Source organism: Dendrobates tinctorius, unplaced genomic scaffold (genome assembly GCF_039654945.1).
Source record: "Dendrobates tinctorius isolate UK_male_01 unplaced genomic scaffold, ASM3965494v1 ptg000094l, whole genome shotgun sequence".
NCBI lineage: Eukaryota > Metazoa > Chordata > Amphibia > Anura > Dendrobatidae > Dendrobates > Dendrobates tinctorius.
Genome location: NW_027361762.1, coordinates 13,084,043 through 13,111,048, shown reverse-complemented (window position 1 = coordinate 13,111,048; position 27,006 = coordinate 13,084,043). Strand labels below are relative to the sequence as shown.

The window sequence follows — 27,006 nt, the reverse complement described above, 5'->3', positions numbered from 1 at the left end:
CTCTGCTGGGTACATAACACGCAACAGTGTCTATCATGTATAAATATATGAGCAGCACGGTGGCTCAGTGGTTAGCACTGCTGCCTTGCAGCGCTGGGGTCCTGGGGTCAAATCCCACCAAGGACAAAATCTGCAAAGAATTTATGTTCCTCCTGAGTGTTTGAGGGTTCCCTTCCATAATCCAAAGATATACAGATAGGGAATTTAGATTGTGAAATGGGGACAGTGCTTCCGTAAGAATTGTCTTCACCGGGCAACCCCTTTAAAGCAATGAAGTATCTTACATATTTGCAATCACTTCAATTGAGAAACACCTTCTCTCAGCATGAAACATGATAAGCTTTACTGTATGCAGGTTTATGTGTTACACATTTTTCACCTGAATGTGAATGCATGGCGTTGTATGACACGTGTGCGAGGGCACACATACTGACACTTGGTATGGACATAGGTAATTAGTAGTGATTAGCGAACGTGCTCAGATAAAGTTTTATCAGAGCATGCTCGTACATGTTTGTTAAGCACTCCCTGCATGTGTTGCAGCTGTCTACCAGCTACGAGACATGCAGTCTCGGGGACTCAAACATATTTTTCGAGCATGCTGAAGACACGAGGTTAGCACACAAGCATGCTGGGATAACACCTTATCCGAGCACGTTTGCTCATCACTAGTAATTAACGTGTTTATTCTGAAACCACATTCATATTTTTCTTCTGTCTGAACAGGTGAACTTTCCCAGCGGAAACGCTCTAAATCTGAAGATTTGGACAGCCAGAGCTCAAAAAGAAGGCGGTTTGAAGGTGAAGAGTATGAGGCAGAACTAAAAGTTAAAATTACAGCAGGCAATGATCTGAATGAGAAGCTGCAGAAGGTACAGTAATAAAGTAGTAATAATCTTTTTATATAGCGCCAACATATTCTGCAGCGCTTTACAGTTTAACAGTTTCAAAATAGTCATAAGTAACATTAACAATACAATAATTAAATTTAAATAAGATGACCCTGCTCGTGAGAGCTTACAATTTACAATGAGGTGGGGGAGATACAAAGTACAGGTGTGTATTTACAGTGATGTATTTACAATGATGGTCCTGCCATCTTGAGAAGGTGGGGGATGGAGATAGTGAATGGGCTACACACGCACACTTACACATAAAATGACTTTGATTAGTGAACGTGATAGGCTGCTCTGAACAGATGTCTTTTGAGGGAGCGCCTAAAACTGTGCAAATTGTGGATAGTCCTAATTTCTTGGGGTAGAGCATTCCAGAGGATTGGCGCAGCGCGGGAGAAGTCTTGTAGTCGGGAGTGAGAGGTGCGGATTAGTGCAGAGGTTAGTCGAAAGTCTTCTGCAGAGCGCAGCAGTCGGCTAGGCCGATAGACAGAAATGAGGGAGGAGATGTAGGGGGGTGCCGCACTGTGTAGAGCTTTGTGGGTGAGAACAAGTACTTTGAATTGGATCCTATAATGAATGGGCAGCCAGTGTAACGATTGGCGAAGAGCGGACGCGTCCGAGTACCGATTAGCCAGATGGATGACCCTGACTGCTGCATTAAGAATGGACTGGGGAGGCCAATTAATAGAGCATTGCAGTAGTCCATGCGGGAGTGGATCAATGCGATAGTGAGGATTTTTGTTTCCATGGTGAGAAAAGGGCGAATTCTGGAGACGTTCTTTAGGAGTAAGCGGCAAGAGCGTGCAAGAGATTGTATATGGGATGTGAAGGAGAAATTGGTGTCAAACATAACACCCAGACAGCGTGCCTGCTGCCGGGGTGTTATTATGGTGCCACACACGGAGAGGGAAGTGTCAGATTTAGGGAGGTTAGTAGACGGAGGGAGCAGAAGTTCAGTTTTGGAGAGGTGGTGGCGGTGTGAGCGGCCGCCAGGGCCATAGTCATGGCCCGCCAAGGTGTCTGGTTTAATGCGCCCTGGCCACCCGCACCACATATATAAAGCCTCACTGTCTCACTTGCCTGGTTCTCAGAGGCCTCCCTTAGACGCAGAGACACTTCTTCATATAGAGACAGTCCAATTAACACATTAAACGTAGAACTTTACCTGTTTTCAATCGCAGCGCGTCCACATCAGTTACAGCATCAACACAGTTCTGCACAGTTCACATCATTCACTTTCCCTTTGCTCTTATGTCCTTCGGTTTGTACCCAGGTCGTCCCTTCTCGACCGGTACCGCAGTGTCCTTCCTGTACAGCTTGACTATGTTCAGGAGTTCCCTCGTCCGTTTCGCCCCAGACTTGAGGGCATCTACCCATGTAGTAAGCTATTCAACAAATTTCCAAATGCAACTATGGGCAAAATGACACCTATTATCAGTCAATAATAAACCTAGTGAACAAAAAATATGTGCCCAAAAATAGTCCTAACGGATAAAGTAAATGTAAACTCCGAACAGAATGTGCCAAAAGAAGAAAAGGAGTGCAATACATACAATAAAGTACAATGAAGTACACAACAATATGATAAAGTAAAAATATTTATTAATTACAAATAAGTGTATACAAAAGTTTTTTATATTAAAATTAAGTATATCATACAACCCTAATTAGTATATGTACCCAGTGCAAACCAAAACAGCAAGACTCTTTAATGGCACATAACGAAATTATTTCACACAAAAGTGTTATAATGACCATAAAAAGGCAATACTATTACATATATATAGGCAAAAAGCTTTGATGGCACTAAATAGTCATTTTACACCAAAAATTGTACCAGCCATAGAAACCAATAGCGTTACATGTATATAAAAACCCACCCACAAAATTCTGCCGATAAAAGTACAAAAAAGAGTCAAGTAAAATCACAGCTTCTTAATGCTTACCCATATAGTATGGTGCCTGGTTGCTCTGGAGCCACGTGTCACCCTTGACGCGCGTTTCGCCCTTAGCTTTATCAAAAGGGATACGCTGTATTATTTTTACTTTATCATATTGTTGTGTACTTCATTGTACTTTATTGTATGTATTGCACTCCTTTCCATGTAGTAAGCTGCCACATCTTAGAGCGACCTGCGTTCCTATACTGCTGAACTTCTGACCCCATGACCCTGGATGGCTGCACTTCTTGCTTAAAACGCCATGTATGGGCTCTATGGCCCTGCGCCCTATAAAAAGGAAAAACCCCTCTATCTTATCCACGGTTGGCTCCTCCTAAATAACTATACACTAATGTACCCCCATCTAGTGCTGTAACTGAGGTACTGCACTTTCCCTATTAATAAAGTACAAATAGCAGCACTATATACGGTGTATTAAATACACGGTTTAAAAACATTACAAGGCAGCAATAGACATGCAGTTGTACATTCTGTACTGGGACTTGTTTGGGCACAAGGCAGTTTTTATGACCCCCTTACACAGGCACGATTCAAAAAGTGTTAATGGTACCCAGACCCCTCAATAAATATACAAGGACATTCCTATAAAAAAAAAAGGGGTACCATTTAATATCCCCTTTCCTGGTATATATGGTCCCCTCATCCCCATCCTGATTCACATGGCCCCCCTCATCCCTATCCTGGTGTGCAGGGCCTTCATCTCATCCTAGTATACGTGGCCCCTTCACTATTCTGGAATGCATGGCACCATGAGAAGACATAAAATTAAATACTTAACCTTCCCTGCACTTTCTCAGTGTCCTGCTCCATTGCCAGCACCTGCTTCATGCTTGTAAGCAGCGCCGAGGCAGGGACGTCATGCGCCGTTTGCAAGCCGAAGGGCAGCTGCCAGAATACTTTGTGCTCTGCACGCCGGGACTGTGTGCGTGCAGAGGAGTGGGTTTTCATTGCTCTTCAGTAGTGCTCACATTGTCAGCCGGAGCCGCCTTGCAGCTGCTGGCAGGCGGTCACGTGTGCCACTACTCAAGAGAAATGAATATTCTCTGCATTCCACTCCCATGTTCATGGAATGCGGGGAATATTTATTCCCTTTTTAGTAGCATCACACGTGACCGCCGACAGCTGCAGAGGTAGACCTAGAACAATCATGATGAGCTTTCCAGCAAGTCTTTTACCTCACAGCAGAGCTTACTACAGATCCAGACAGCTCTTCCCTGTTTAGTTCCCTCCATGCTGCTGTTACTTGTCTGTCTTTGCTAAAAAATGAAAGAGCAGGTAGTCCTACCTGTGTGCTGTGTATGGGAGCGCTCACAGCACCTGGTTTCCTTCCACCAACTAACAATGTAATGTAATTATAAAGAGATTATGCAGAGAGAAAATCTGGTGAAAATATAGGGTACTGGTCAGAAATAATGTTATGCCTCATGTACACACAACAGCTTAGTCTGAAAAGTTCTTTTTTTAGAATTGATTGCGAGACAGAAGTCTTAGCAAATCTGCAAATTGTATTTTAATTTTTTTAAAGTTTGTCCTCAGTTTAAAAGGGGAGATTTTTCAAATAATGTTCCTCCTTTTGAAATAAAAACACATTCACTGCCTGCGCCTTTTCAGCAATGTTCGCACCAGGGCTCCTGTGACATTTGGCTTCAGCTCTCATGTGGCATAACAATCAGCAACAGCTATTGGGCTACAGTTCTTTCACTACCATCTGAAGTTCGTCCAAAGAAAATATGAGCCAAGAAGCCTATTTGTGACTGCCGATTAGCTGCTGTGTTCATGTGGCTTAAGTATAATGGGAGACCTGGTGAGGATATCGTTGAAATGATGCCAGTACAGGAGGTGAATACTGTGTTTTTCGGAATATACGACACACTTTTTTTCCTCCCAAATTTGGGGGGGGGGGGGAAATGAGGGTGAGTCTTATAATTGGAATATAACCTTACTGGAGGCGGTGGGGCAGGGTCCCAGGGTCGCTGCTGGAGGAAGCAAAAGTGGCGTGTTGCTGCAGGCTGGGATGAGGGAGTGTTCGGAGGTGTGACACTGCGGGTGTTGGGTGGTGTTGGAGATCCGCCGACATTTTGTGAATACCCGGAGCCCTCACTTCCATGGTTTACATTGCGGTGGACTCTGGAATAATGGACACTGGGGGCGGCGCTTGCGCAGATGGAGATCTTGGTGCTGAGATCTCCTCATCTCCTCCCGAGATCTTGGTGCCGAGATCTCAATCTGCGTATGCGCCGTCCCCCTGCGGCCGTTTTCTTGGAGTCCACCACATTGTAAACCATGGAAGTACGATGGCTCCAGGCTTTCACAAAATGTCAGCTGAGCCCCCGCACCACCGAACACCAGAGTGTCGCACATCCGAACACCACTTTCTCCCAGTCTGGGGTCTGCAGCATCGCCACACTCCTGCTTTCTCCAGCAGCTACCCTGGGACCTCGCTTCATCGCAACCACCAACCTGGTAAGCAATAAGATATATGGATTGTAAGAAACACCACCATTTTATTAAAAAAAAAAAGTTTGTTTTTTTCCATTTTCTCCTCCAAATTTGGAGTGCGTCTTATAATCCGGTGCATCTTATAAACCGCAAAATACGGTATCTGTTATGTTTATTTTACACTAGGAAATATTGCATTTAAGAAAAGGTGGAGACTAAAACTTAAAGTGAACCTGTCACCAGGATTTTGCTAAGTAAATTACAGGCATCGTAAGGTTGGAGCTATTACACTGCCTCAAATGTCATCTTGGCTTTAGAAATCAGTGTTGTGGTCGTTGTCTTCAGTTTTGAGTTAATGAGATGCTCGTGCTTCCATGCAGCCTATAGGCAGTTTTTGGTTTTTTTGTGCTGTAGCCTCATTGTCATCATTATGGCTTAAATGACAGGTCACTGAATCTCCTCTGACCTGCCTCTTAATTTAAATACTGTGCCTGCGCAGTTATTGGTGTGCACGGTAGCATATATCCGCAAGCGATGCTCTCAATGTGCACAAACGATGCCTACCAGTGGCTTTCGCAGATTAAGAGCATCGTTTGCTCCATTTTGCTGAGTTAAACATTTTTTAACTTCTTTTTTTTTTTTTTTTTTTAAGACTACACTATTAACTGCGCAATTGCAGTGTTTAAAATAGGTGGCAAGTCACAGAAGGTTGATTGACCTGTCATTTAAGCAAGAATGAGGACTGGGACCAGGGCACCAAAAATAGACCCACCCACAGGCTGCCCCGAAGCACGAGCATCTCATTAACGCAAAACTGCAAACAAAGATTAAAATGATATTTGGGTTGAAGAAATCCGTTCTTGCGGTTGTAGTTTAATCATTGTAACAGTATCTTTAGTTTACTGCACAAAATCCTGATGACAGGCTCACTTTAAGGATGCTCTTGATATTCAGACCAAGAAATGCTTGTGTGCTCTGTATACATGGATTTCTGCACGCACATATTGTTAAAGTCCATTTTGTTCATTCGTAGGTGATACAGAAAATGTTTGAAGAGAAGCTTGGTGCCTTGCAATGTTTGGACTTTGACAAAGCAATAGCTGAACTGAAATCAAGGGTGGAGAAAATTGAATGCAAGAAACATGAGACTTCTCTGCATTCCATGCAGGTAAGCTTTCTGTACATTCTGCTCACAATGTAGTATTAGAACGCTTCCTACATTGCTATGTACAGGTTTTGCTCAACTGCTTCCCATCACTGCACTGCCTATTGACGTTTTCCATTTTGATGTCAATAGGCATACTATGATTTTCACCTGGAGTAGTGATTTCTGGGGGACAGAGAGGTCCTCTCTCATCACAAAATCTTTCCTCTCTGCCAGCACCTGACTGACAACCTGTGTCTAATTCGTTGGCTTATAGGACTTGTGAACACCATGAATAATGTCTGTGACTGTCTGGCATATCGGGTGTGCATGTAATTTATGTGTGCAATGCAAGCACCACCTCCTGTCCTCTGTGCTCCATATTCACCCTGCCATCTCTGATTGTCCTGTGTATCGGGCATTTGACACCACTAGCACTCCAATCCCCAGCCCCCTTTCCATGCTTACTGTCATTATACTACATTTCATGCGTGTATACTAATTGTCACATGATGCGCTGGTACACCCTCATCCTCCCTGTTTTGTTAGCCAGTATTTCCTCCCTGTTTTGTTAATATTTATTTTCAATACTGGCTAAGTTGAATGTAACCTAAAAATGTATTACCAGAATCATGCTGACCTGCACAATAGGATGAACAGGTCATTAATGCCACATGTGTATGCCACAAAAAGAAAACCCATTCTGCCCTGATGTACTCCACACAGCTTACAAATTAATTGAAATTCCTGTAGGCCCCCTGCATAATATTACTACTATGACTTATTTTACTTCTAGATCAATACTGTAAGGATACTTTAGTGACATTGGATTTTGCTTGAGTAGTTTTTGGGCTGCAAGTTTCTTTTGCCATTTCCAATGGCCAAATTATAATCCTTCCCTTCTGAGCTTTGCAGTGTACCCACACATCAGTTTATGATCACATGTGGGGTATTGATATGTTGGAGAGAATTTGTGTAACAGTGTGGGGTCCTTTTCTCTCCTATTACTCCTTGTGAATGAGAACTCTCCGAATCCAGAAATATTCTAGTGAGGAATAAATTTATTTTTTTGTCATACCACTTTGTGCTAATTCCTGTGAACCATCTGCATGGTTAACAAGCTCCCTGAATGTGGTGTTTTTTTTTGTTTTTTTTTTTTGTTTTTCTTTCCACCCCCTCAAAAATTTAAGTTTTTTAAAAATTGCACCACTAAAGTTCAATTCAAAACCGAATTTGTGCCACAAAACATTTTTTTTTTTTTTTTTTTTTTTTTTCATTAAAATGTTAAAACTTTAGCAGCAAATTTTCATATTTCAGCATCCTAACAAGTGAATAGCATGTTTGGGAAAATAAAAGATGCTGAAGGAATGTAGACATATTGTACACTAAGAACTATTTTGTGTGGTATGACTTATTGTTTCAAGGGCATAAACTTTTGAAAATTGTTGGCACATGTCTGCCTGATTTGAAAAAAGGGGCATTTTCTGGCAGGTCAATCCAAGTGGAACTGAAAGGGGGGAGATAGAGTATATATATATATATATATATATATATAATTATATTATAATTTTTTTTCTTCTCTTTTTAGGCTAAAATTACTCGTTTAACCAAACGGTTTGGAGCAGCAAAAGAGGACCTAAAGAAGAGATCAGAAGTAAGATTCCTTATCCTATCACCACCATAAGCGGTTGCATGTTGAGGACCAGAAAACTTCAAATACATGTTTGCTTTAGTAAATACTTTCATGCCCTGTGAAATAGCATCTCTCAAGCATCTTTCTCATAAATCTCCATTGCGTCATTCCTTTGTTCTTTCGAAATATTGATAGATAAATAGTCAAATATAAGGTGTTTCCCTACAGTGTGACACCAACATCCAGATTCTAGCTTATATAGTCGCGTTGTTAAAAAATTTTCAAAATTGTGAAGTGTGTGTAAGAATCTTATAGGAGCGGTCTTTGGGATTGTATACCCCAAACGCATGTATGATAATTGGGTTGGCGCCGCACTTACAGCTCTCCTGCATCTCTCCCTATTCCTCGCCTGCTGCCAGCCTCCTGTTTGACTATCAGGTCTCTGAAACAAACAAAACCAGTCAGTCAGAGACATTAAGCAGGCATCCTCGTGGGAAATAAGGAGAGAAGCAGGAGAACTGAAAGTGCAGGGCCCACCTGCAGCATTTGTGGTTTATTGGAATGCCAAAATCACCTAATGGTGGTAAACACATTCTTAAAGTCAGTGATTCCACCATTGCATGAACAAGTGTGTTTGTACTGTGGACTCGTGCTATACATTATTAGCTTGATGTTACACCTAATTTGGCTGATGTATTTACTTTCAAACTCCATGTCAGAATGAATGTAAAATCCTAATAATGAGGATCACTATGTTATGATTCTAGTTTAAAGAATGAGTTGAATCACAAGTCTGAGTTCAGTCTCCACATCCAGTCTAGTTGATGGCTTCAGCTTGTACAGTCATGGCCAAAAGTTTTGAGAATGACACAAATATTATATTTTCACATGATCTGCTGCCCTCTGGTTTTTATGTGTGTTTGTCAGATGTTTTTATCACATACAGAAATATAATTGCAATCATATTATGAGTAACAAAAGGTTATATTGACAGTTAGAATGAGTTAATGCAGCAAGTCAATATTTGCAGTGTTGACCCTTCTTCTTCAGGACCTCAGCAATTCTCCCTGGCATGCTCTCAATCAACTTCTGGATCAAATCCTGACTGATAGCAGTCCATTCTTGCAAAATAAATGCTTTTATTTTGTCTGAATTTGAAGGTTTTTGTTTGTCCACCCGTCTCTTGATGATTGACCACAAGTTCTCAATGGGATTAAGATCTGGGGAGTTTCCAGGCCATGGTCCCAAAATCTCTGTTTTGTTCCCTGAGCCATTTAGTTATCACCTTTTGCATTATGGCAAGGTGCTCCATCATGTTGAAAAAGGCATTGTTGATCGCCAAACTGCTCTTGGACGGTTGGGAGAAGTTGCTCTTGGAGGACATTCTGGTACCATTCTTTATTCATGGCTGTGTTTTTAGGCAAGACTGAGAGAGGGCCCATTCCCTTGGCTGAGAAGCAACCCCACACATGAATGGTTTCAGGATGCTTGACAGTTGGCATGAGACAAGACTGGTGGTAGCGCTCACCTGGTCTTCTCCGAATAAGCCGTTTTCCAGAAGTCCCAAACAATCGAAAAGGGGATTCATCAGAGAAAATGACTTTACCCCAGTCCTCAGCGGTCCACTCCCTGTACCTCTTGCAGAATATCAGTCTGTCCATGATGTTTTTTCTGGAGAGAAGTGGCTTTTTTGCTGCCCCCGTTGAGACCAGGCCTTCCTCCAAGAGTCTCCGCCTCACAGTGCGTGCAGATGCACTCACACCTGCCTGCTGCCATTCCTGAGCAAGCTCTGCACTGCTGGTAGCCCGATCCCGCAGCTGAAACACTTAAGAGACGGTCCTGGCGCTTGCTGGTCTTTCTTGGGCACCCTGGAGCCTTTTTGGCAACAAGGGAACCTCTCTCCTTGAAGTTCTTGATGATGCGATAGATTGTTGACTGAGGTGCAATCTTTCTAGCTGTGATACTCTTCCCTGTTAGGCCATTTTTGTGCAGTGCAATGATGACTGCACGTGTTTCTTTCGAGATAACCATGGTTAACAGAAGAGAAACAATGATGCCAAGCACCAGCCTCCTTTTAAAGTGTCCAGTGGTGTCATTCTTACTTAATCATGACAGATTGATCTCCAGCCCTGTCCTCATCAACACCCACACCTGTGTTAATGGAGTAATCACTGAAACGATGTTAGCTGGTCCTTTTAAGGCAGGGCTGCAATGATGTTGAAATGTGTTTTGGGGGATAAAGTAAATTTTCTAGGCAAATTTTGACTTTGCAAGTAATTGCTGTTAAGCAGATCACTCTTTATAACATTCTGGAGTATATACAAATTGCCATTAGAAAAAATGAAGCAGTAGACTTTGTAAAAATTAATATTTGTGTCATTCTCTAAACTTTTGGCCATGACTGTACTGAGCAGTGTGAGATCTCAGGAGTGGAAATCAGAGAGCTGTCAATTGGGCTAAGGGGGCAGAGATTGAATTTGACCTTTTTTAAAAAAAAAAAAAATTATATATATATATATATATATATATATATATATATATATATATATATATATATATATATATATATATATATATAATTTTTTTATATATATAAAATTCATGTTAGACTGGCTGTGTGTGTAATATATATATATATATATATATATATTACACACACAGCCAGTCTAACATGAATTTTCAAAGTAGGCATACCAGCCTCATCAGATCTATTTAACAACTTCAGATAACAGTTGATCAAATTTTAGCAAGTGACTAAGATGATCTTTGACCTGATACTAAACACACGTGTTAAATAACCCTTTATCTTTCCTTTTTAAAATTCAGTCTACAGTCCAACCTCCTTCTTCTCCAGTAAAATCTGCAGTAAATGATCCTTCTCCAAACCCTAATGTAATGAATATTAGGTGAGATTATTAAATACTTGTTTTTCCTGTTTCTAATTTGTAGGTAATTGTTGTAATTTACAGTGAGACTGGTTTGCCTTGTCTGCACAGACCTCAAGTCACTGGCAGACCGCAGGTCTCCTGAGCCAAACTAATGGCGTCATAGGCTTATGGGAAGGCTGTTGGTTAGTCAGAATTGCAGTCAGTCTGGGCATTGTGTTTCTAAGGCTTGTTTCACATTAGCGTTTTTTTGCGCAGCTTATCGTGCGCTTCCATACGCATGTGTCATGCGGACCTATGTTTAACATGGGGGGCTCAGTAGCGTTTGCACGCGTTCATATACGTTTTCGTGCGCATGAGTTTTTTAAGGTGCGCGCCAGACGCAACCTGTTGCGTTTTTGGGTCAGTCCAACGGTGTTAAAAAAAACGCTTGAGCACGGAATGCTACAAAATAACGCAATACAGTCTATGGGAACGCAGGCGTGTGCCTGGACATGCGCACGCCTGCTTTAAAAAAACGCATGCGTTTTAAGAGTTAACATGGCTTGAAACTGGTTAAAACGCTTGCGCCTAAAAAACGCAAATGCATGCAAAATGCGTGATGCATTTTTTGCATGCCTTTCTATTGCACACGAAGCACTGTGCTAAAAAACGCTAATGTGAAAGTAGCCTTAGACTGTTTCCTAAACTGCAGTCCTCACAGCCTCCAACATGTCATGTTTTCAGGATTTCCTTAGTATTGCACAGATGATGGAATTATTATTTAGGCACCAGAAACTGCTAAAGGTTCTCTAATCTGTGTAATACTAAGGAAATCCTGAAAACATGATGTGTTGGGGCCTTGAGGAAAGGATTTGGGGAACACTGGACTAGGTAACGTGGAAATCTGATTAGGGACTCAACAGTACTCAAATGTATGGCTTCAAATGTTGGATGAATAATAATCTTGATGGCAACCAGATACATTGGAGATGCTGAGGTGCTTAAAGAAACACCCCTCCTCCCATCAAAGTTTTTAGCCTCTTAATATTTTGCAATCATCATATGATATAGCACTATGTACTTACAATTGCTCATTTTGCCTTTTTACCCAGATAATTCTTCTCTTTTTTTTCTATTCGGTCTATGACCTCATGTGATTTAATAACTGATTAGCTGAATCCTTCTAAGCTCTATATAGAAACAGGAGGTCTATTTTCACTGCACGAGTCATGAGTCCCTGCAAAAGTCCCTGGCAGGGGAAGGAGGGAGCCGCTAGGTGAAATGATTCATGCAGGGAAAAGACTTCCTGTTTATACATAGAACAGAGAAAAGAGAAGAATTAACTGTGTAGAAGGGCAAAATGAGCAATTGTAAGTGTACACAGTGCTATATAATACGATTGCAATATATTACGAGGATAAGAACTTTGATGGCTTCTTTAATAGGCTATTCTCATCTTACACATTTATGACACATTCATAAGAGCAGTAACAATTGTCATGTATGGTGCTAAACTAATGCAGCAAGATGACTGGACATGGAAATAAAAATATAGATCTCCTTTCAGGTGATTTATTTGAGAGCAGACTAGAGGTAGGGGAGAGCGAGCTGAGATCTTTTATATATAGGTGTAAATAATTTGGAAAAGGATTGGAGTACATCTTGATGGCACTCCTATGAAAGTCCTGGACAGGGATGAAATCTTGCTGGCTGGCAGCTATTGTAGGGCACTTCTGCGGGTATTAAAAAAAAAAAAAAAAAAATGGACTGGCTAGCGAGAGAGAAATCAGCTGAAACGGAGTTAAAAGTCCTGTGCTGTTACTCGTTACACTGGTTACCTGATTTCCAATTAATGTCTAGCATTCTTTATAATGCTGGACAGCTGCACATCTCCGCTCTTCTCTCCGATCACCTTCCCATGCACTTTACTCAGCCAGTGACCGGTGTAGCTCATCCTCTTATTTTGCCAGTCATACTCATTCTGTGGAGCATGTTTATCTATTGACACCAAAGGGTAGACAGAAGTGAACGCCTCCTAACCGTTATTTTTAGTGCTGACGTGTTAAATATCTCTTCACATTGAGAACCATTGTTCTACATTTTTTATTAAGAATTTTTATCATCTAACTTTAACGTTTTGCAGAAATGTTGGCACAGTGAGGCAAATGTTGGAAACAAAGCGAAATGTGGCAGATCCGGCTCCCGTTAGTATCCAGACATCACCTGCAGGTACGGCACTTTGTGATTGTGGTTACTGAATTAAATGCTGTGTCACAAAAAAATTGAGTAAATGGAAGCCTAAGGCTATGTGCACACGCTGCGGTTTTTGCTGCAGTTCCGCTACGGTTTTGGCCCTGCGGAACCGCAGCAGTTCCGCAGACATGGTACAGTACCATGTAACCCTATGGGTTTTCAAAACTGCAGTGCTCACGCTGCGTTTTTTCTGCAGTTTATAAACCGCAGCATGTCAAATGTTTCTGCGGATTCCGCTGCGGTTTCACACCTTTAACATAGTAGAGGTGCAAAACCGCAGGTCACTTTACCTGCGGTTTTACCTGCGGTTCCGCGGGGAAAAACCCGCAGGTGATTCCGCAGTGTGTGCACACAGCCTAATGCTTGTTGTGTTTTTTATTTTTTTATTTTTTTTTTTTTTAAATCAAAGCTCCATCTTCTACTGCAAGCTCTTCTAGTGTAACACTTCGCACAGCAAACGCCACACAGATGCCCGTAAACCAGTCTCCTCTCAATAATATGCTCCAAAGCCGGCCACCACCTGACTGGAAATTGATTCAGCAAAAAAGTAAGTTCAACTGTGTACAAAATGTGAAATATTTGTGTTTTTTTGGGTTTTTTTTTGCAGCATTAAGCTTGATAAAAATTCTGCTTATTACTTTTTCCTTTTTAAATGAGTTTTTTGTTATTTCTGATGCTCATTTTTCTGCATTAAAAGGGTTGTCCACGTCTTCCTCTGTGATGCAAGTACCCAGAAATAGCCATTAATATCTGGCTAGTACCCAGAGATAGCCGTTAATCAGTGTACGACATGCTGCTGATCTGCCTTTATGTAATTGTTCACATCTGGACACTGCCAGAGCTGTTAACAGCTGATCAGTGGGGGTGCCATTTGTCGGATACCCACCAGTTGGATAACCTATCCTCATCATGTCACCATTATCAAAGTAATGAACAACCCCTTCAATGCTCACAAGTTGTGATTAATATTAATGGAATTCTTTGTTTTTACAGTTAATGCTTCCACTATTGGAGCTTCTCAAAATACTCAGAGCAGTCAGTCAAAATCTATAACACCGGTTACGTCTGCCCCAGTTATAACTCCGGTCCTTTCTGCTCCTACTCCTGCAACAGTTGTTGGAAACAGCCAGGTGTCAACTAGCAACACCCAGCCAGTGTCTGTCTCTCTTCAGTCCTTGCCTGTCATCCTCCACGTTCCACAGCTCCTACAAGGTGCAACAGGGACATTGGTGACTAATCAGCAATCTGGCAGCGTGGAGTTTATCCCAGTCCAAAACCAGTCCACAGTCAATAGTCTTTCAAAAACACCAGTGTCTTTACCTGTAACTAAATCGATGAACAGCCCTTCAATGACCAGCTCAGGCATACAGAGAAATTCTTCAGCAAGTACAGTTAATTCCCCAATGGCTGTGCAGGCTATGCCCATGTCCCATTCAGTTGCTTTATCTTCGAGGCAATCTCTTCCAAATGTTGGAACTACTGGGATTTACAATCAAGCAAGTAATCGAAATACGGCACAACTAAAATCAACAGCACCTACATTCAACAGCTCCTCCACAACTGAAGCTCCTTCTGTGAGCAGATCAGGTGAGCAGATCTAGGCACTTGCGTTACTTTGAAGTTTCGATGGACAAGTCCAGTCTGACAGTAGAAATGGGGCTGGGTTTCTTTGTTTTGTTTTTAACAGCCTATTTTTTTTTATCTTGATACTGGGGTGTCTAATGCATCCTATTTCTTTAATGTGTGTATTGGTGGTAGCAGGATATGCATAAAGTATTCAATTGTTAACTTGCAATATTGCATTCAATTTACAGATTTGCAGAATAACCGGACGACTATGACGATGAGTACTACTACGATGACTGCACCAGCAGAGATTGCTTCCAACAAGCGCAGCTCAGCTGACGGTAGTGCAGTGGTATGTTCTCCATGTTTTCTTTTTGTTACTAGATTCATGGAGCCTTTTCTTATGGCACTTACTATTATGTGTATTACATGTTCTCACTGGATAGAAGAGCACGTGATCTGACCTGTCCATAGTTCCTCTATGTTCTTAGAGCACGCTGATACACAGGTGTGGTCACGTGCACCAGTGTCTGCCATTTTGAGAACATGAGCTGTGCAGTCTATTAACTAACATGTACTGGAGGAGATCCTGTAATACTGCTATATCAGCTAGTAGATAAACCCTTTTATTTGTATAGAAAATCTACACCGTTTCAAAACCTTAATAAAAATATTAGCTTCAATAAATAAGTGGGTCTCTGCACCCTGTTAAAAATACACCAGTAATAACAAAAATGTATGCTCTTTAATTCTCATAGTATCAATTAGCACAGGGTAATGTAAACACCACAAATCTAAATCGCTATATCTCAAACCAGTTCAGCCAAAAATTTCCACAGAAAATTACAAATTACCACAACATAGTAACCACGTAAACTCACTGACAGTATAAAAAGCAGAGCAAATAGGGGTCTCAATAGCAAAAACCTGATACTAAAACTGTCATAAGCAAAAATGACAAGATCTTTCTTGCAGAACTAACTGGCTCCCAGAGCAGATCTTGGTTATTATTCTCTTCGTATGGTGCGTTTGCAAAATATATCCAGAAAGGCAAAGTCTATTTTTGAGTCTCGCCAGCAGCGTTTGCTTAGTATGGAAAGTCCTGTTTGCAAAGCCCTTCCTCTAGCCGAGAGCACAATTGATGTACAGAAACTAACATGAGTCCCAAGTGTGATGACTCAACTAACTCCAAGACCACTTTTATCATATTTGCTAATACAGCAGTTTCAGTATTAGATTGCTGTCATTACCATTATCGTTTACTTTCCTTTCTATGTTGTGGTAATATGTGGCAATTTTTGGATCATATGGTTTAGATATACATATTTATAATGGTGGTCGTTTTTTTGTTTACTTTAGCAAGAGATTAAAAAAAATATTAGTTTTTTTTTTTTTTAATTAGATAGTTTTTATTAAAAGTTTTGGAAATGACAGGCATGTACAACTTACAACATGTTGTCAAACATTCCCTTCCCCCATAACACCCCCCTCCCTTTGTCCGATGGCATGGACTAGTACATAGCAAATAAAACCAATTGTATCACACAACCATATCATATGAGAAAAGGCGAGCAATAACCGACAGGAGACCTCCTCCAGAGCCCACCCACTAATCCAGAAGATTCGAGGCAGCCAAGCTGGAAATCTTCAGCCATCCCTCCCATATTTTCCCAAAAACATGCGGCACACCCCTCCTAAGATACACAGACTTTTCCCTGTATAATATTTGGTTCAACCTATTAATATATTCTTTTCTTGAGGGGATTTTGGCAGAGATCCAGTGATAAGCTATCAGCTTTCGGGCCACAAATAGCATTCTGGCCACAGCAATTTTGAGGTATTGATCCCCCCCCCACCTCATCAACATAACCCAGAACGCAAATCATGGGGTCCCTGGGAATATCCTGCCCCGTGACCAGGTGTATAAGGCCAAGGACCACAATCCAAAATATCTGCAGGCAATAACATGTCCACATCATATGTAAAATGTCCGCATTATCCGTCGTGCACTTGGGGCACCTTGAATCCGACCGCAACCCTCTATTGAACAACCATTCGGGAGACCTGTATGTCCTATAGAGGACATATAACTGAGACAGTCGGCCAGGCTCACTAAGAGACAATCTGGGAATCATCTGTAGAATCGAGTCCCACTGCTCCGCTGATATCGTACCCAGCTGCTGTTCCCACTTTATCAGTGCGCCAATGGGATGCCTTGATAGGACCTGTCCAAGTAAGCCACCATACACCATTGAAATCAGTCCTCTGGTGGACCCCTGCATACCAAGCCTATGGATAAGGACGTCGTGGTGTATGGTTAGGTCAACTTTTTTGCTCTGCACCATATACGCGTGACGCAGCTGCAAATATTGATAGAACATAGACCGTTGGAGGGGAAATTCCCGTCCCAATTGCTCGAAAGTTTTAAAAACCCCTCCTCCCTCCACTAGCTGCGACACCTACCATATGCCAATCCGCCTCCAGTGAGCAAAGCCTCTGAGCGTTTTTATACATGGCAAATGTTGATTGTCCCATATGGGGGAGTACTTTGTAAGACCGCGTATTCCTCTCAGCTGCCTCAGCTTATCCCATACTCTAACCATTAGAAGCACCGTAGGGAACCTGGATACAAGGGATCGAAATCTACCCGACTCCAGACTCGACACCAGCGATCCCCGTCCCACTAGAAATTGAAGGATCTTCCGACCTCCCACCAAATCCACCAACTCGCCCTCCATCCCCCCTGCTACATGCTGGCACTGGGAAGACAAAAAATAAAGCCATGGGTTGGGCAACGCAAGTCCCCCCTCATCCTTAGGTTTTTGCAAGTGTTCAAGTTTAATTCTCGCGCCTTGTTTCAGCCAAACGAGCTCTCTAAAAATCATATTAATTTTATGAAACCTGTTCTGAGGAAGCCAGACAGGGGAATTATGAAGGACATATAAGCGTTGCGGCATAACTACCATCTTTAACAAATTCACTCTTCCCACTACAGAGAGGTGTAACTTTGCCCAGGCCTTAACCTTCTGTTTGATCCTGTCCTACAACGGGGCAAGATTTAGACTCTCATAGTCTGTCAGCTTATTGGATATTTTTATGCCCAAATATGGAAGGGATGTTGCAACCGGCACACCTACCACACTACAGGTGCTTGAGTCCAATGGGAGGAGCGCAGATTTCTCCCAGTTAATAACCAGACCCGAGACCTTCCCAAATACCCCAAGAAGTGTCATCGTGTTTTGTAATGATCTGTCCGCATCCGCCAGAAATAATAACAGGTCATCCGCATATAGTGCCACCTTCTCCTCATGCTCCCCATACCGGAATCCCTCTATGCCAGTATCCAATCTTATTCTGGAAGCCAATGGCTCCACCGCGAGGGCAAACAGCAGCGGGGATAAAGGACATCCCTGCCTTGTTCCTCTATGAAGCAAAAAAGGATTAGACAACTGACCATTAGCCCTCAACCGAGCGCTCGGTTCCGAATATAAGAGCCTGACCCAGCCAATAAAGCCCGGGCCAAAGCCCATACAGTGAAGCGTCGCCCATAGTCCCACTCCACACTATCAAATGCCTTAGCGGCGTCTAGAGACAGAACTACCCTCTTCCCGGCATTATCAGCCCTCACCTGCATATTCAGATACAATCTCCTAATATTCATAGCCGTCGATTTGTTGGGCATAAACCCTGTCTGGTCGGGGTGTATTAACACAGCTACTACCTTTGAGAGTCGAATGGCCAGGACCTTCGCTAAAAGTTTAATGTCTAACGTCAACAGGGAGATGGGCCTATACGACGCAGGCAAAGTTGGGTCCTTATCCTTTTTCAACAGCAAGGCAATGACAGCTTCTCGCATAGACGGTGGAAGAACACCCCGTTCCAGACTATCATTAAACACCGTCAATAGAGCAGGGAGCAATACCGATCTATACCATTTGTATACCTCAGCTGGCAACCCATCTACCCCAGGTGCCTTACCATTGGACATGGTTCCCAGAGCCTCCTCCAACACGTCCAGGCTTAGAGGTCTATCTAGAGAGCGTCTGTCCTCAGGAGTCAACCTTGGGAGATTGGCAGCCTCCAAAAAGGAAACAACATCCTCTGTCGGGGCCCTAGCATGTGAGGAATACAAGTCAGCATAAAAAATCTCTAGAATTTTTTAAATCCCCGGTGCATCAGTGAGCAGTCGCCCATTCACATCCCGAAGACCCGCTATAGCCGCAGATCCTCTCTGTGCCGATGTCACGACAGAAAGCAAATGCCCCACACTTTCAGCACTCTCAAAATATTGAGTAGATTGAAACAACCGTTTTTGCGCCGCCGCCTCTAATGTCTGTTTGGTCAACTTTGACTGCGCCTCCCCCAATCGCTTCCGAGCGGCAGGTGTGCTCTGTGTTGCAAGGGCCCTTTCCGCGTCCTCCAATTCCCTAAATACAAGTTGTGACCTTGCCCTGGAGGCGGTCTTTATTTTAGAAATCTCTCGTATGTACATTCCCCTTAAGTACGCCTTTAAGGCCTCCCAGACAATCCCACTGGAAGCCGAGCCTCTATTAAGATTAAGATATTCCTGCAACTCAGGGATAAAGCCGTCATTCTTATCAATTAGCTGCAGCCAAAACGGGTTAAGACGCCAGAGAGGTCTATCAGTCCTCCCGTTCCCGCCCCCCCCCCCCCCCAACATGACTGAAACAGGCGAATGATCAGATACCGTTTGTGCCAAATATTTAACCTCTAAAGTTTTACCCAGCATAAGATCATCACCCAGGGCCAGATCGATGCGAGACAGGGAGGAGTGAGTAGAGGAGAAGCACGAGAATTGACGGACGCCAGGGTTACGACATCTCCACAAGTCGGTCAAAGCTATCTCCCGCACAAGAACCCCAAATGACGTAAGATTACCTCCCAGCCTCAGAGGTGCATGGCTACCCCTGTCCCAATGTGAATCCAAAATATTATTAAAATCTCCCACCACCAAATGCGGAACCCCCGGAAAATCTCTCAGAATGGCCAGAACTTTATAGATAACTCTACTGCTATAAGGCGGAGGTATATATATAGATGTCCACACCAGTGGGGTGGAAAAAATTGTACAAGATAAAAGGACGAATTGCCCCTCTGTGTCCACCACCACCCGGTGACACCTAAATTGAGTCCTGGAGTGAATCAATATACTAACCCCCCTAGAGTATTGGGAATGAGTAGAGTGAAAGCCTGCCTGTACCCATCTCTTATCCAGGATTCCCAGCGTCTCCTGTGTGAGATGCGTCTCCTACAAACAAACAACCGCCGGCTTCTGGTCTGCTATGAAGGAGAATATGGCCTGCCGTTTTACTGGCGACTTCAACCCCCTAATATTCCAACTAAGTATCTTAAAATCAGCCATTATCGTACCATAGCATATTGCCCACCATCTCCCCTCTGGCCGTACCATAGCCAATATTGAAATGTACAAGTATGCCAAAGGACATTTTGAACCCAATCCCTCCCCCCTCCCCCCAGAAAACACCCTCCAACAATTCCTTGGGCTGAACCAAGGGTGTAACAAGTAAGGGCACTGTCGAACCCTTCCACCCCATTCAGCAGGCGCTTCAATTCCTGTTCACTACCCGCATTTGACAGGATATAACCCCACAGCACTTTGCATTTTCCCGTATCCGTATTCAGACTAAGGCCCCACAAGGACCACAGATTCCCAAAAAAAAAAAGAAACAGCATATAACAGAATAATAAAAGAACAAATAGAAATATAACTTCTTAGGCAGTCCGTTGCATCAGGACCGCAGACTCCAACGGCATGACTCCATAACAACTAAGCAGGTCAAGAAACCATCAGCCACATTCCTGCTCCTTCCTCTCCTTCCTCAATTGTCGCTCGTTAAGGTCCAACCAGTCCACAGCTTCCCTGGGGTCCAGAAAAAAGTGGCTCTTATTCCAGGCCTCAACACGCAATTTAGCCGGGAAGAACATGGAGTATTTGACGCCACAGGCTCTCAGACGCTTCTTGATGTCTATGAATTTCGCTCTCCTCTTCTGAACTTCCGGCGAAAAGTCCGGATAAAAGGAGACTCTGGATCCCTCCATTGTAAGGTCAGGGTGTTCTCTCGAGTATCTAAGGATAACGTCTCTGTCCCTGTAATGAAGGATTTTAGCCAGCACAGGTCTTGGTGGATGACCAGGGAGGGGGGGCCGAGTCGGGACTCTGTGTGCTCTTTCCACTGCATACAGGTGTGATAGATTGTCCACACCTACTATTTCTTTAAGCCATGTTTCAATGAAGTCAGTAGGATTCTTTCCCTCACAGCGCTCTGGCATGCCCACAATACGAACATTATTCCGTCTGGATAAAAAAAAAAAAAAAAAAATATTAGTTTTACATAAATGCAACACACAATTTTCTCCCTCCTCACCTCTGCAATCTTCCCAATTCTATCCTTTTTAATCCCACCTCTTTCAATCACCTACAAGAAGGGGAATTAAATAGTTCTGTGAAATGAGGTGGAAGAACCTAGAAGTGTGTAATCGCTAGAAATATTCAAGATATCTAAATATCAAAATAACATCCATGAGTTCCAGTGATATCGTCATTTCCAGTGATAATTTTGTATCCTTTTGTTTAACATATCTCCATTTTTCCATCCTGTCTATTAAAGAGTTTGTCAGCTACTCGGACATCCCCTTCTCAAGCAGTATGTTTGCCCAGGGTAAAATAACTTATACACTCTTCCGGCGCCATTCTAGCTGTGTCAGCAGTGGCTCTACCAGGGCTCACATTACATTGTCACGCAATCCCTGCAGCCAATAAGCTCTTGCTTCACTCTCCCCACCTTTGGACAAAACGAACATTAAGAGGAAGTCATAGCTGCAGCAGGCCATTTATTTCCTCCTGATATTTACGATTAATTCTGGGGTTTGGATGCTTGAATCCCTTTCAACCAGGCCGTTGGCTGGTGTGGTATTTATTTCATAATTAAAGTGTTTGATATTTTGAGTAGCTAAATTTTATGTGGAATATACATTTTTAACTTTTTTTTTTTTTTCTTCTCACTGCTCCTTTCCTTCAGGCTGGTAAAGCTGGTGTTATTGATCTTACACTGGATGATGAAGATGCTGAAATGTCAGCTCACGGTAAGTATTTTCACATTTTTTTGTCCATGCCTACAAATACTGCTGAAAAAAGAACAAACCTGGAAGGAACAAAAAGCGCAATTGAGTCTTATCTGGATAGATGGTGTGTAGGTGAATATGCACTACTGTGCTTGCCTGATAGGGTTGTGTACACACAATGTCTGAAAGAGGCTTAAGCTGCTGCAGACCCACAAAGAAGGAATGAAATGTGCTGGAATGGTATGGGTCCCCCTTCGCTGCCGTCAATAGATAAGACAGGGATCCAAAAATCAATTGCTGCGGTTTATTGGTCAATGCGTTATAACGTTTCAAACTTCTCCATCAAGACAACCGTTAATTACTGTGGTTTTGCCTTGATGAAGAAGTTTGAAACTATGAAACATGTTGACCAATAAACCACAGCAATTTATCTTTGGATTCCTGGCTTAGGGCCCCGTCACACATAGCGACTCACCAGCGATCCCGACAATGATATGAACTTGTCAGGATCAATGGTGTGTCGCTACATGATCGCTGGTGAGCTGCCAAACAGGCAGATCTCACCAGCGATCAGGACAGCGACACGCGGGTAACAAGTGACGCACGTCGCGTAGTTACCCGCTGTGTATGTTAGACACCAGCGTGCTGGTGCAGGGAGCTGGTAACCAAGGTACACATCGGGTTTCTAAACGCCCCATGGAGCTTAGAAACCCGATCTGTACCTTTATTTCCAGCTCCCTGCACCAGCGCGTTGGTATCTAGCGTACACATCGGGTTTCTAAGCACGGCGCTTAGAAACCCGATATTTACCTTGGTTACCAGCTCGCTGATCGCTGGTCTCCCGCCTGCCACACGCTGCAATGCGTGCTGGCCAGCGGGAGACCAGCGATCAAAAAAATGTTCAAGGACGATCAGCGATACCCGGCAGGGGAGCCGGTTGCTGATAAGTGTCACACACCGCGATCTCGCTGGTGAGATCGCTGTTGCGTCACAAAACTTGTGACTCAGCAGCGATCTCGCTAGTGAGGGCGTTGTGTGTGACGGGAGCTTAACCTATTGATGGCAGCGCAGTTGAACCCATGCCATTCCAGCACCTTTCACTACAAATACTGCTGGAGATGTCCGAGGATTCCCCAGAATTCTTGCTTAGTTTGCTGAGACATCTCTTAACAGTGTTCTGGATTCATTGGGTCTTGGATACTTTTTCCGACTTGGGAAAGGTTGCATGATTTGGCTAAATTTGACCTGAAATCTGAGATTGTGCACAAAACGGTGCCAAAGCTAGTAGTTTCTAATGTTAATATTTATTCTGTCTCAGACTTTAACAGATTTGATATATTTTCATTATTGTCTTATGGAAATCTAAAGTCAATGAATCAAATGAAAATAAAACCTATATTGAATGAATATTGCATATTAAAAAAATTGTTTTTAAATTAGATTCAAGAAGGAGCAACCCCTCATCTGTACCTGCAACTGTTCAGTCATCACAACCAGTGGGTCGCCAATCACAACCTGTGCAGACAAACACTGTGCAGACCTCGCCTGCATCTGCTGGTCTTCCTCCTCAAGCCACTATACATGTTTTACCCACAGGTAACAGAAAAAGTAGATTTCATCACATTACTGTGCTCCTTTTTACATAAAAAGAAAAAAATGCCAAGCTTCTGGTACTCCCAATAGTTGTGATCAATCCTGCTTCAGCTTTATCATTTGCCCATTTGTTACATTAGTCATACATGTTATTCTACATTCCCATGATGAGCTTTTGGTGAGTTTTTGATGCTGTGTGAAAAACATAGCATCTTACAGTTCCAGCAAAGTGGATGGAATGTATAGAAATCTTATACCCACTTTATTTATTTTTTTTAAGTCGGGGTAAACTGACCTGCAGTGTGTTCTCAGATACGCAGCATGTCAATTTCTCTTGCCGGTACGGTGAACTTTGTGTGGATTTCCCCATAGACTTGCAGTAAATGTGGAAAATCCTCCAGTAAAAAAAAATGCACACAAAATATTTGGTGCCTTTTCAGCTCTGGAAACTCATCAGACACATGGAATCTGCACCTAAGTATCAAAGTTTGATCAAAGCCAAATATACGGACGTATCAAAAACAAAGCAGCTTTAATTAAAGCATGAGTAATCAAAAAAGACAACACAATAAAAACGCAAGTAACCTAGTTTAATAGGTGCAGAAATTCTGCAGCATCAAAAGCTCAGTGGGAATGTATTCTTTAACCCATTAATGACCGGAGCTTTTTTCGACTTTTTGTTTTTCGCTCCCCTTCTCAGAGCCATAACTTTTTTTTATTTTTCTGTCAGTATGGCCATGTGAGGACTTATTTTTTGCAAGGCGAGTTGTACTTTTGAACGGCACCATTGGTTTTACCATGTAGTGTACTCGAAAACGGGAAAATTCCAAGTGCGGTGAAATTGCAAATAAAGTGCAATCCTACACTTGTTTTTTGTTTTGGCTTTTTTGCTAGGTTCACTAAATGCTATAACTGACCTGCCATTATGATTCTCCAGGTCATTACGAGTTCATAAACACCAAACATGTCTAGGTTCTCTTTTATCTAAGTGGTGAAAAAAAATTCCAAAGCTTGCTAAAAAAAAGAATTGCGCCATTTTCCGAGACCCGTAGCGTCTCCATTTTTCGTGATCTCGGGTCGGGTGAGGGCTTATTTTCTCGTTCGCCTTATTGGGGGACACAGAGACCTTGGGTGTATGCTGCTGCCACTAGGAGGCTGACACTATGCACAAAAAAGTTAGCTCCTCCTCCGCAGTGTACACCCCACCGACCGGCAGAGAATTCCTCAGTTTAGCTTAGTGTCAGTAGGAGGTGGACACGGGTCTTTTATTAGACCCTTATCTACCTCGTTGTGCGTCGTTCCTTTTCAGGTTCTACGGAGGGATACAGAGTGAAAAGTCACATCTGTACTCCCACATGGAGTCTGCAAGTACGGCGTGTACTGCCACCCCGTATCCTTGCAGCTCTCCGCGGCAGGACCAGCCAGACGGACGCCGACACCAAGACGTGCCAGCGACTCCAGGGGTCCTTGTCGCCAGTCTCCCTCCCACTCGCCTACCAGAGCCTGTCGGTTGGATGAGACGCAAGACTTCTTCAGACAGGTAACGGATCGTGGATGGGTGAGTATTAGGCCCCGGCTTCATATTTATTTACCTGGCTGCCCATTCCCGACGGTCACCTCTTCAATGGTCACAGGGGTAGGCGCTGCGGTCGCTCGCAGTCGCCACAAGGCTATAGGCAGCTCAGTGTTGCTGGGCATCCCCCCCCTTCCCTCCCCCCTTTCTGGGTACAGGGAGCACAGGGTTTTTTCCCATTGGGAGCGACTTGCGACTGCGGCGTCCCACTTTTTCGGACCTCCGCACCGACCCCCTGCTGACAGGCGGCCGCCGCAACTAATTTAGGCCCCGGCTTCAGTTCGGGCCTACCGCTGCGTCGCGGCCACGCCCCCCGCCCCTTTCTTCTAAGCGGGCTTCTCTCCCGCTCTTCCCAGGCCCTCCCACCGCCTGTCCTTCACCTGCCCAGCCTGTTATTGGCTAGAGGGCGGTGAATCGTTAACCCTGCGTGGTGCTCCGCCCTCCCTCCTCTCCTAAGGCGCGCTTTTTCTCAGGACGGCGCCATTTTCCCAGCCTGTTAGCCTGGCACCAGCTCCTCACTGGACAGCATCTTCTCCAGCTGTTTTTTTTCAGGAGGTCTGTCGGCCGGATTTCGCTCTAACCTGCATCCATTGACAGGTCGCAGAGCATCGCTTCTGGGGACACCGGACCGTGAGTAGCTCTGCACTGCAGACTGACCCTTCTCCGCCCTCTGTCCCCCAACCTTCCGGCATTACCTCAGCTTTTCACTATGTCTAAGTCTGATCGTACCCGCTCTACCGCCCCCCCCTGCACTTTAGTCAAGTACTTTGCATGTTCTTCGTGCAATCGCAAACTTCCCTCAGGCCAGTCCACTCCCCTCTGCCTGGATTGTAGCAATCCAATTCAGCCTGACGCCGTCCAGGAGCCATCTGCGGCCCCAGGTGAGAGTGAGCCCCCCATGCCTGGCTGGGCCTCCTCGCTATCTCAATCAGTGGCAGACCTCACCAGGGTGTCTCAGTCCCTGGTGGCCGTTCTTGATAAGTTGCCCCTGGACTCTTCAGCAGGGCCAAGCAGGTCCCAAATTGTTCCATCTGAATCAGCCAGCGGTAGTCGCAAAAGACCCAGGCAAGATTCCCAGCCGGAATCCTCTCCTAGTGCCATCTCACCGCATAGCCCTTCTCACCAGCCTCCCTCTCGGGCCTCCTCTCCCGAGTCAGGGGAAGCGCTTTCGGACAGGTCATCTGAGGGGATTTTAGAGCTGGATTCAGACCAGGATGCAAGCATGAAGGTCACAGTGCAGGACCTCATTGCTGCGATCCATCATACCTTCGATATTGCTGACTCCGACTCCCCTGCGAAATCCTCAGATCAGGAGGTTTCGTTCAGACGGGCAGAAACTCCCTCCAGGGTTTTTCCTTTCCATTCCCAGTTTGGGAAGATTTTTACCAAGGAAAGAGAGGATCCGACCAGACGCTTTCAAAGAGGAAAACGTCTCGGCATACTCTACCCATTTGCTAAGGAGCTCACGGACAACTGGTCGGCCTCTCCCTCGGTCGATCCGCCCGTGTCCAGGCTATCCAATAACACGGTTCTCCCGCTTTCTGGCGTGGCGTCCCTAAAGGATTCTAATGACAGGATTATAGAATCCCTGGCGAAGTCTGCCTTTGAAGCGGCTTCAGCGGCGGTGTGTCCAATCTTTGCTTCATCCTGGACAGCAAAGACCATAGCCACGTGGGCAGACGACCTTCGGCAGGGCATCTTAGATAAGGCGCAACCGGAGCATTTGGCCAATCTCGCCAATCAGATCTCCCATGCTGGGGACTATCTTCTCTCCGCTTCCTTGGATGCTGCATCCTGTGCAGTTCAGGCGTCAAGCAACGTTATTGCAATTCGACGTACAATTTGGCTAAAGGCATGGCAAGCGGACTTGTCTTCTAAAAAGTCCCTCACTAACCTGCCTTTTCAGGGGGTGCGCCTCTTTGGGTCCCAATTGGACCAGATTATTAAGGACGCCACCGGAGGCACGAGTTCACTCCT

General features: G+C 43.9%; 1 protein-coding gene across 3 annotated transcripts in view; it reads left to right on the top strand.

The window, feature by feature from the left end:
- Nucleotides 1-27,006, top strand: part of ATF7IP (activating transcription factor 7 interacting protein) — a 95,700-nt gene that overhangs the window by 45,892 nt on the left and 22,802 nt on the right. For all 3 annotated transcript variants that reach the window (XM_073586672.1, XM_073586674.1, XM_073586673.1), the window contains exons 4-13: nt 727-872; nt 6,330-6,464; nt 8,029-8,094; nt 10,900-10,979; nt 13,084-13,169; nt 13,603-13,740; nt 14,187-14,780; nt 15,008-15,111; nt 21,821-21,884; nt 23,304-23,459. In XM_073586672.1, coding sequence (XP_073442773.1) covers nt 727-872; nt 6,330-6,464; nt 8,029-8,094; nt 10,900-10,979; nt 13,084-13,169; nt 13,603-13,740; nt 14,187-14,780; nt 15,008-15,111; nt 21,821-21,884; nt 23,304-23,459 — 1,569 coding nt within the window. The remainder of the gene's footprint in view (nt 1-726; nt 873-6,329; nt 6,465-8,028; nt 8,095-10,899; nt 10,980-13,083; nt 13,170-13,602; nt 13,741-14,186; nt 14,781-15,007; nt 15,112-21,820; nt 21,885-23,303; nt 23,460-27,006) is intronic.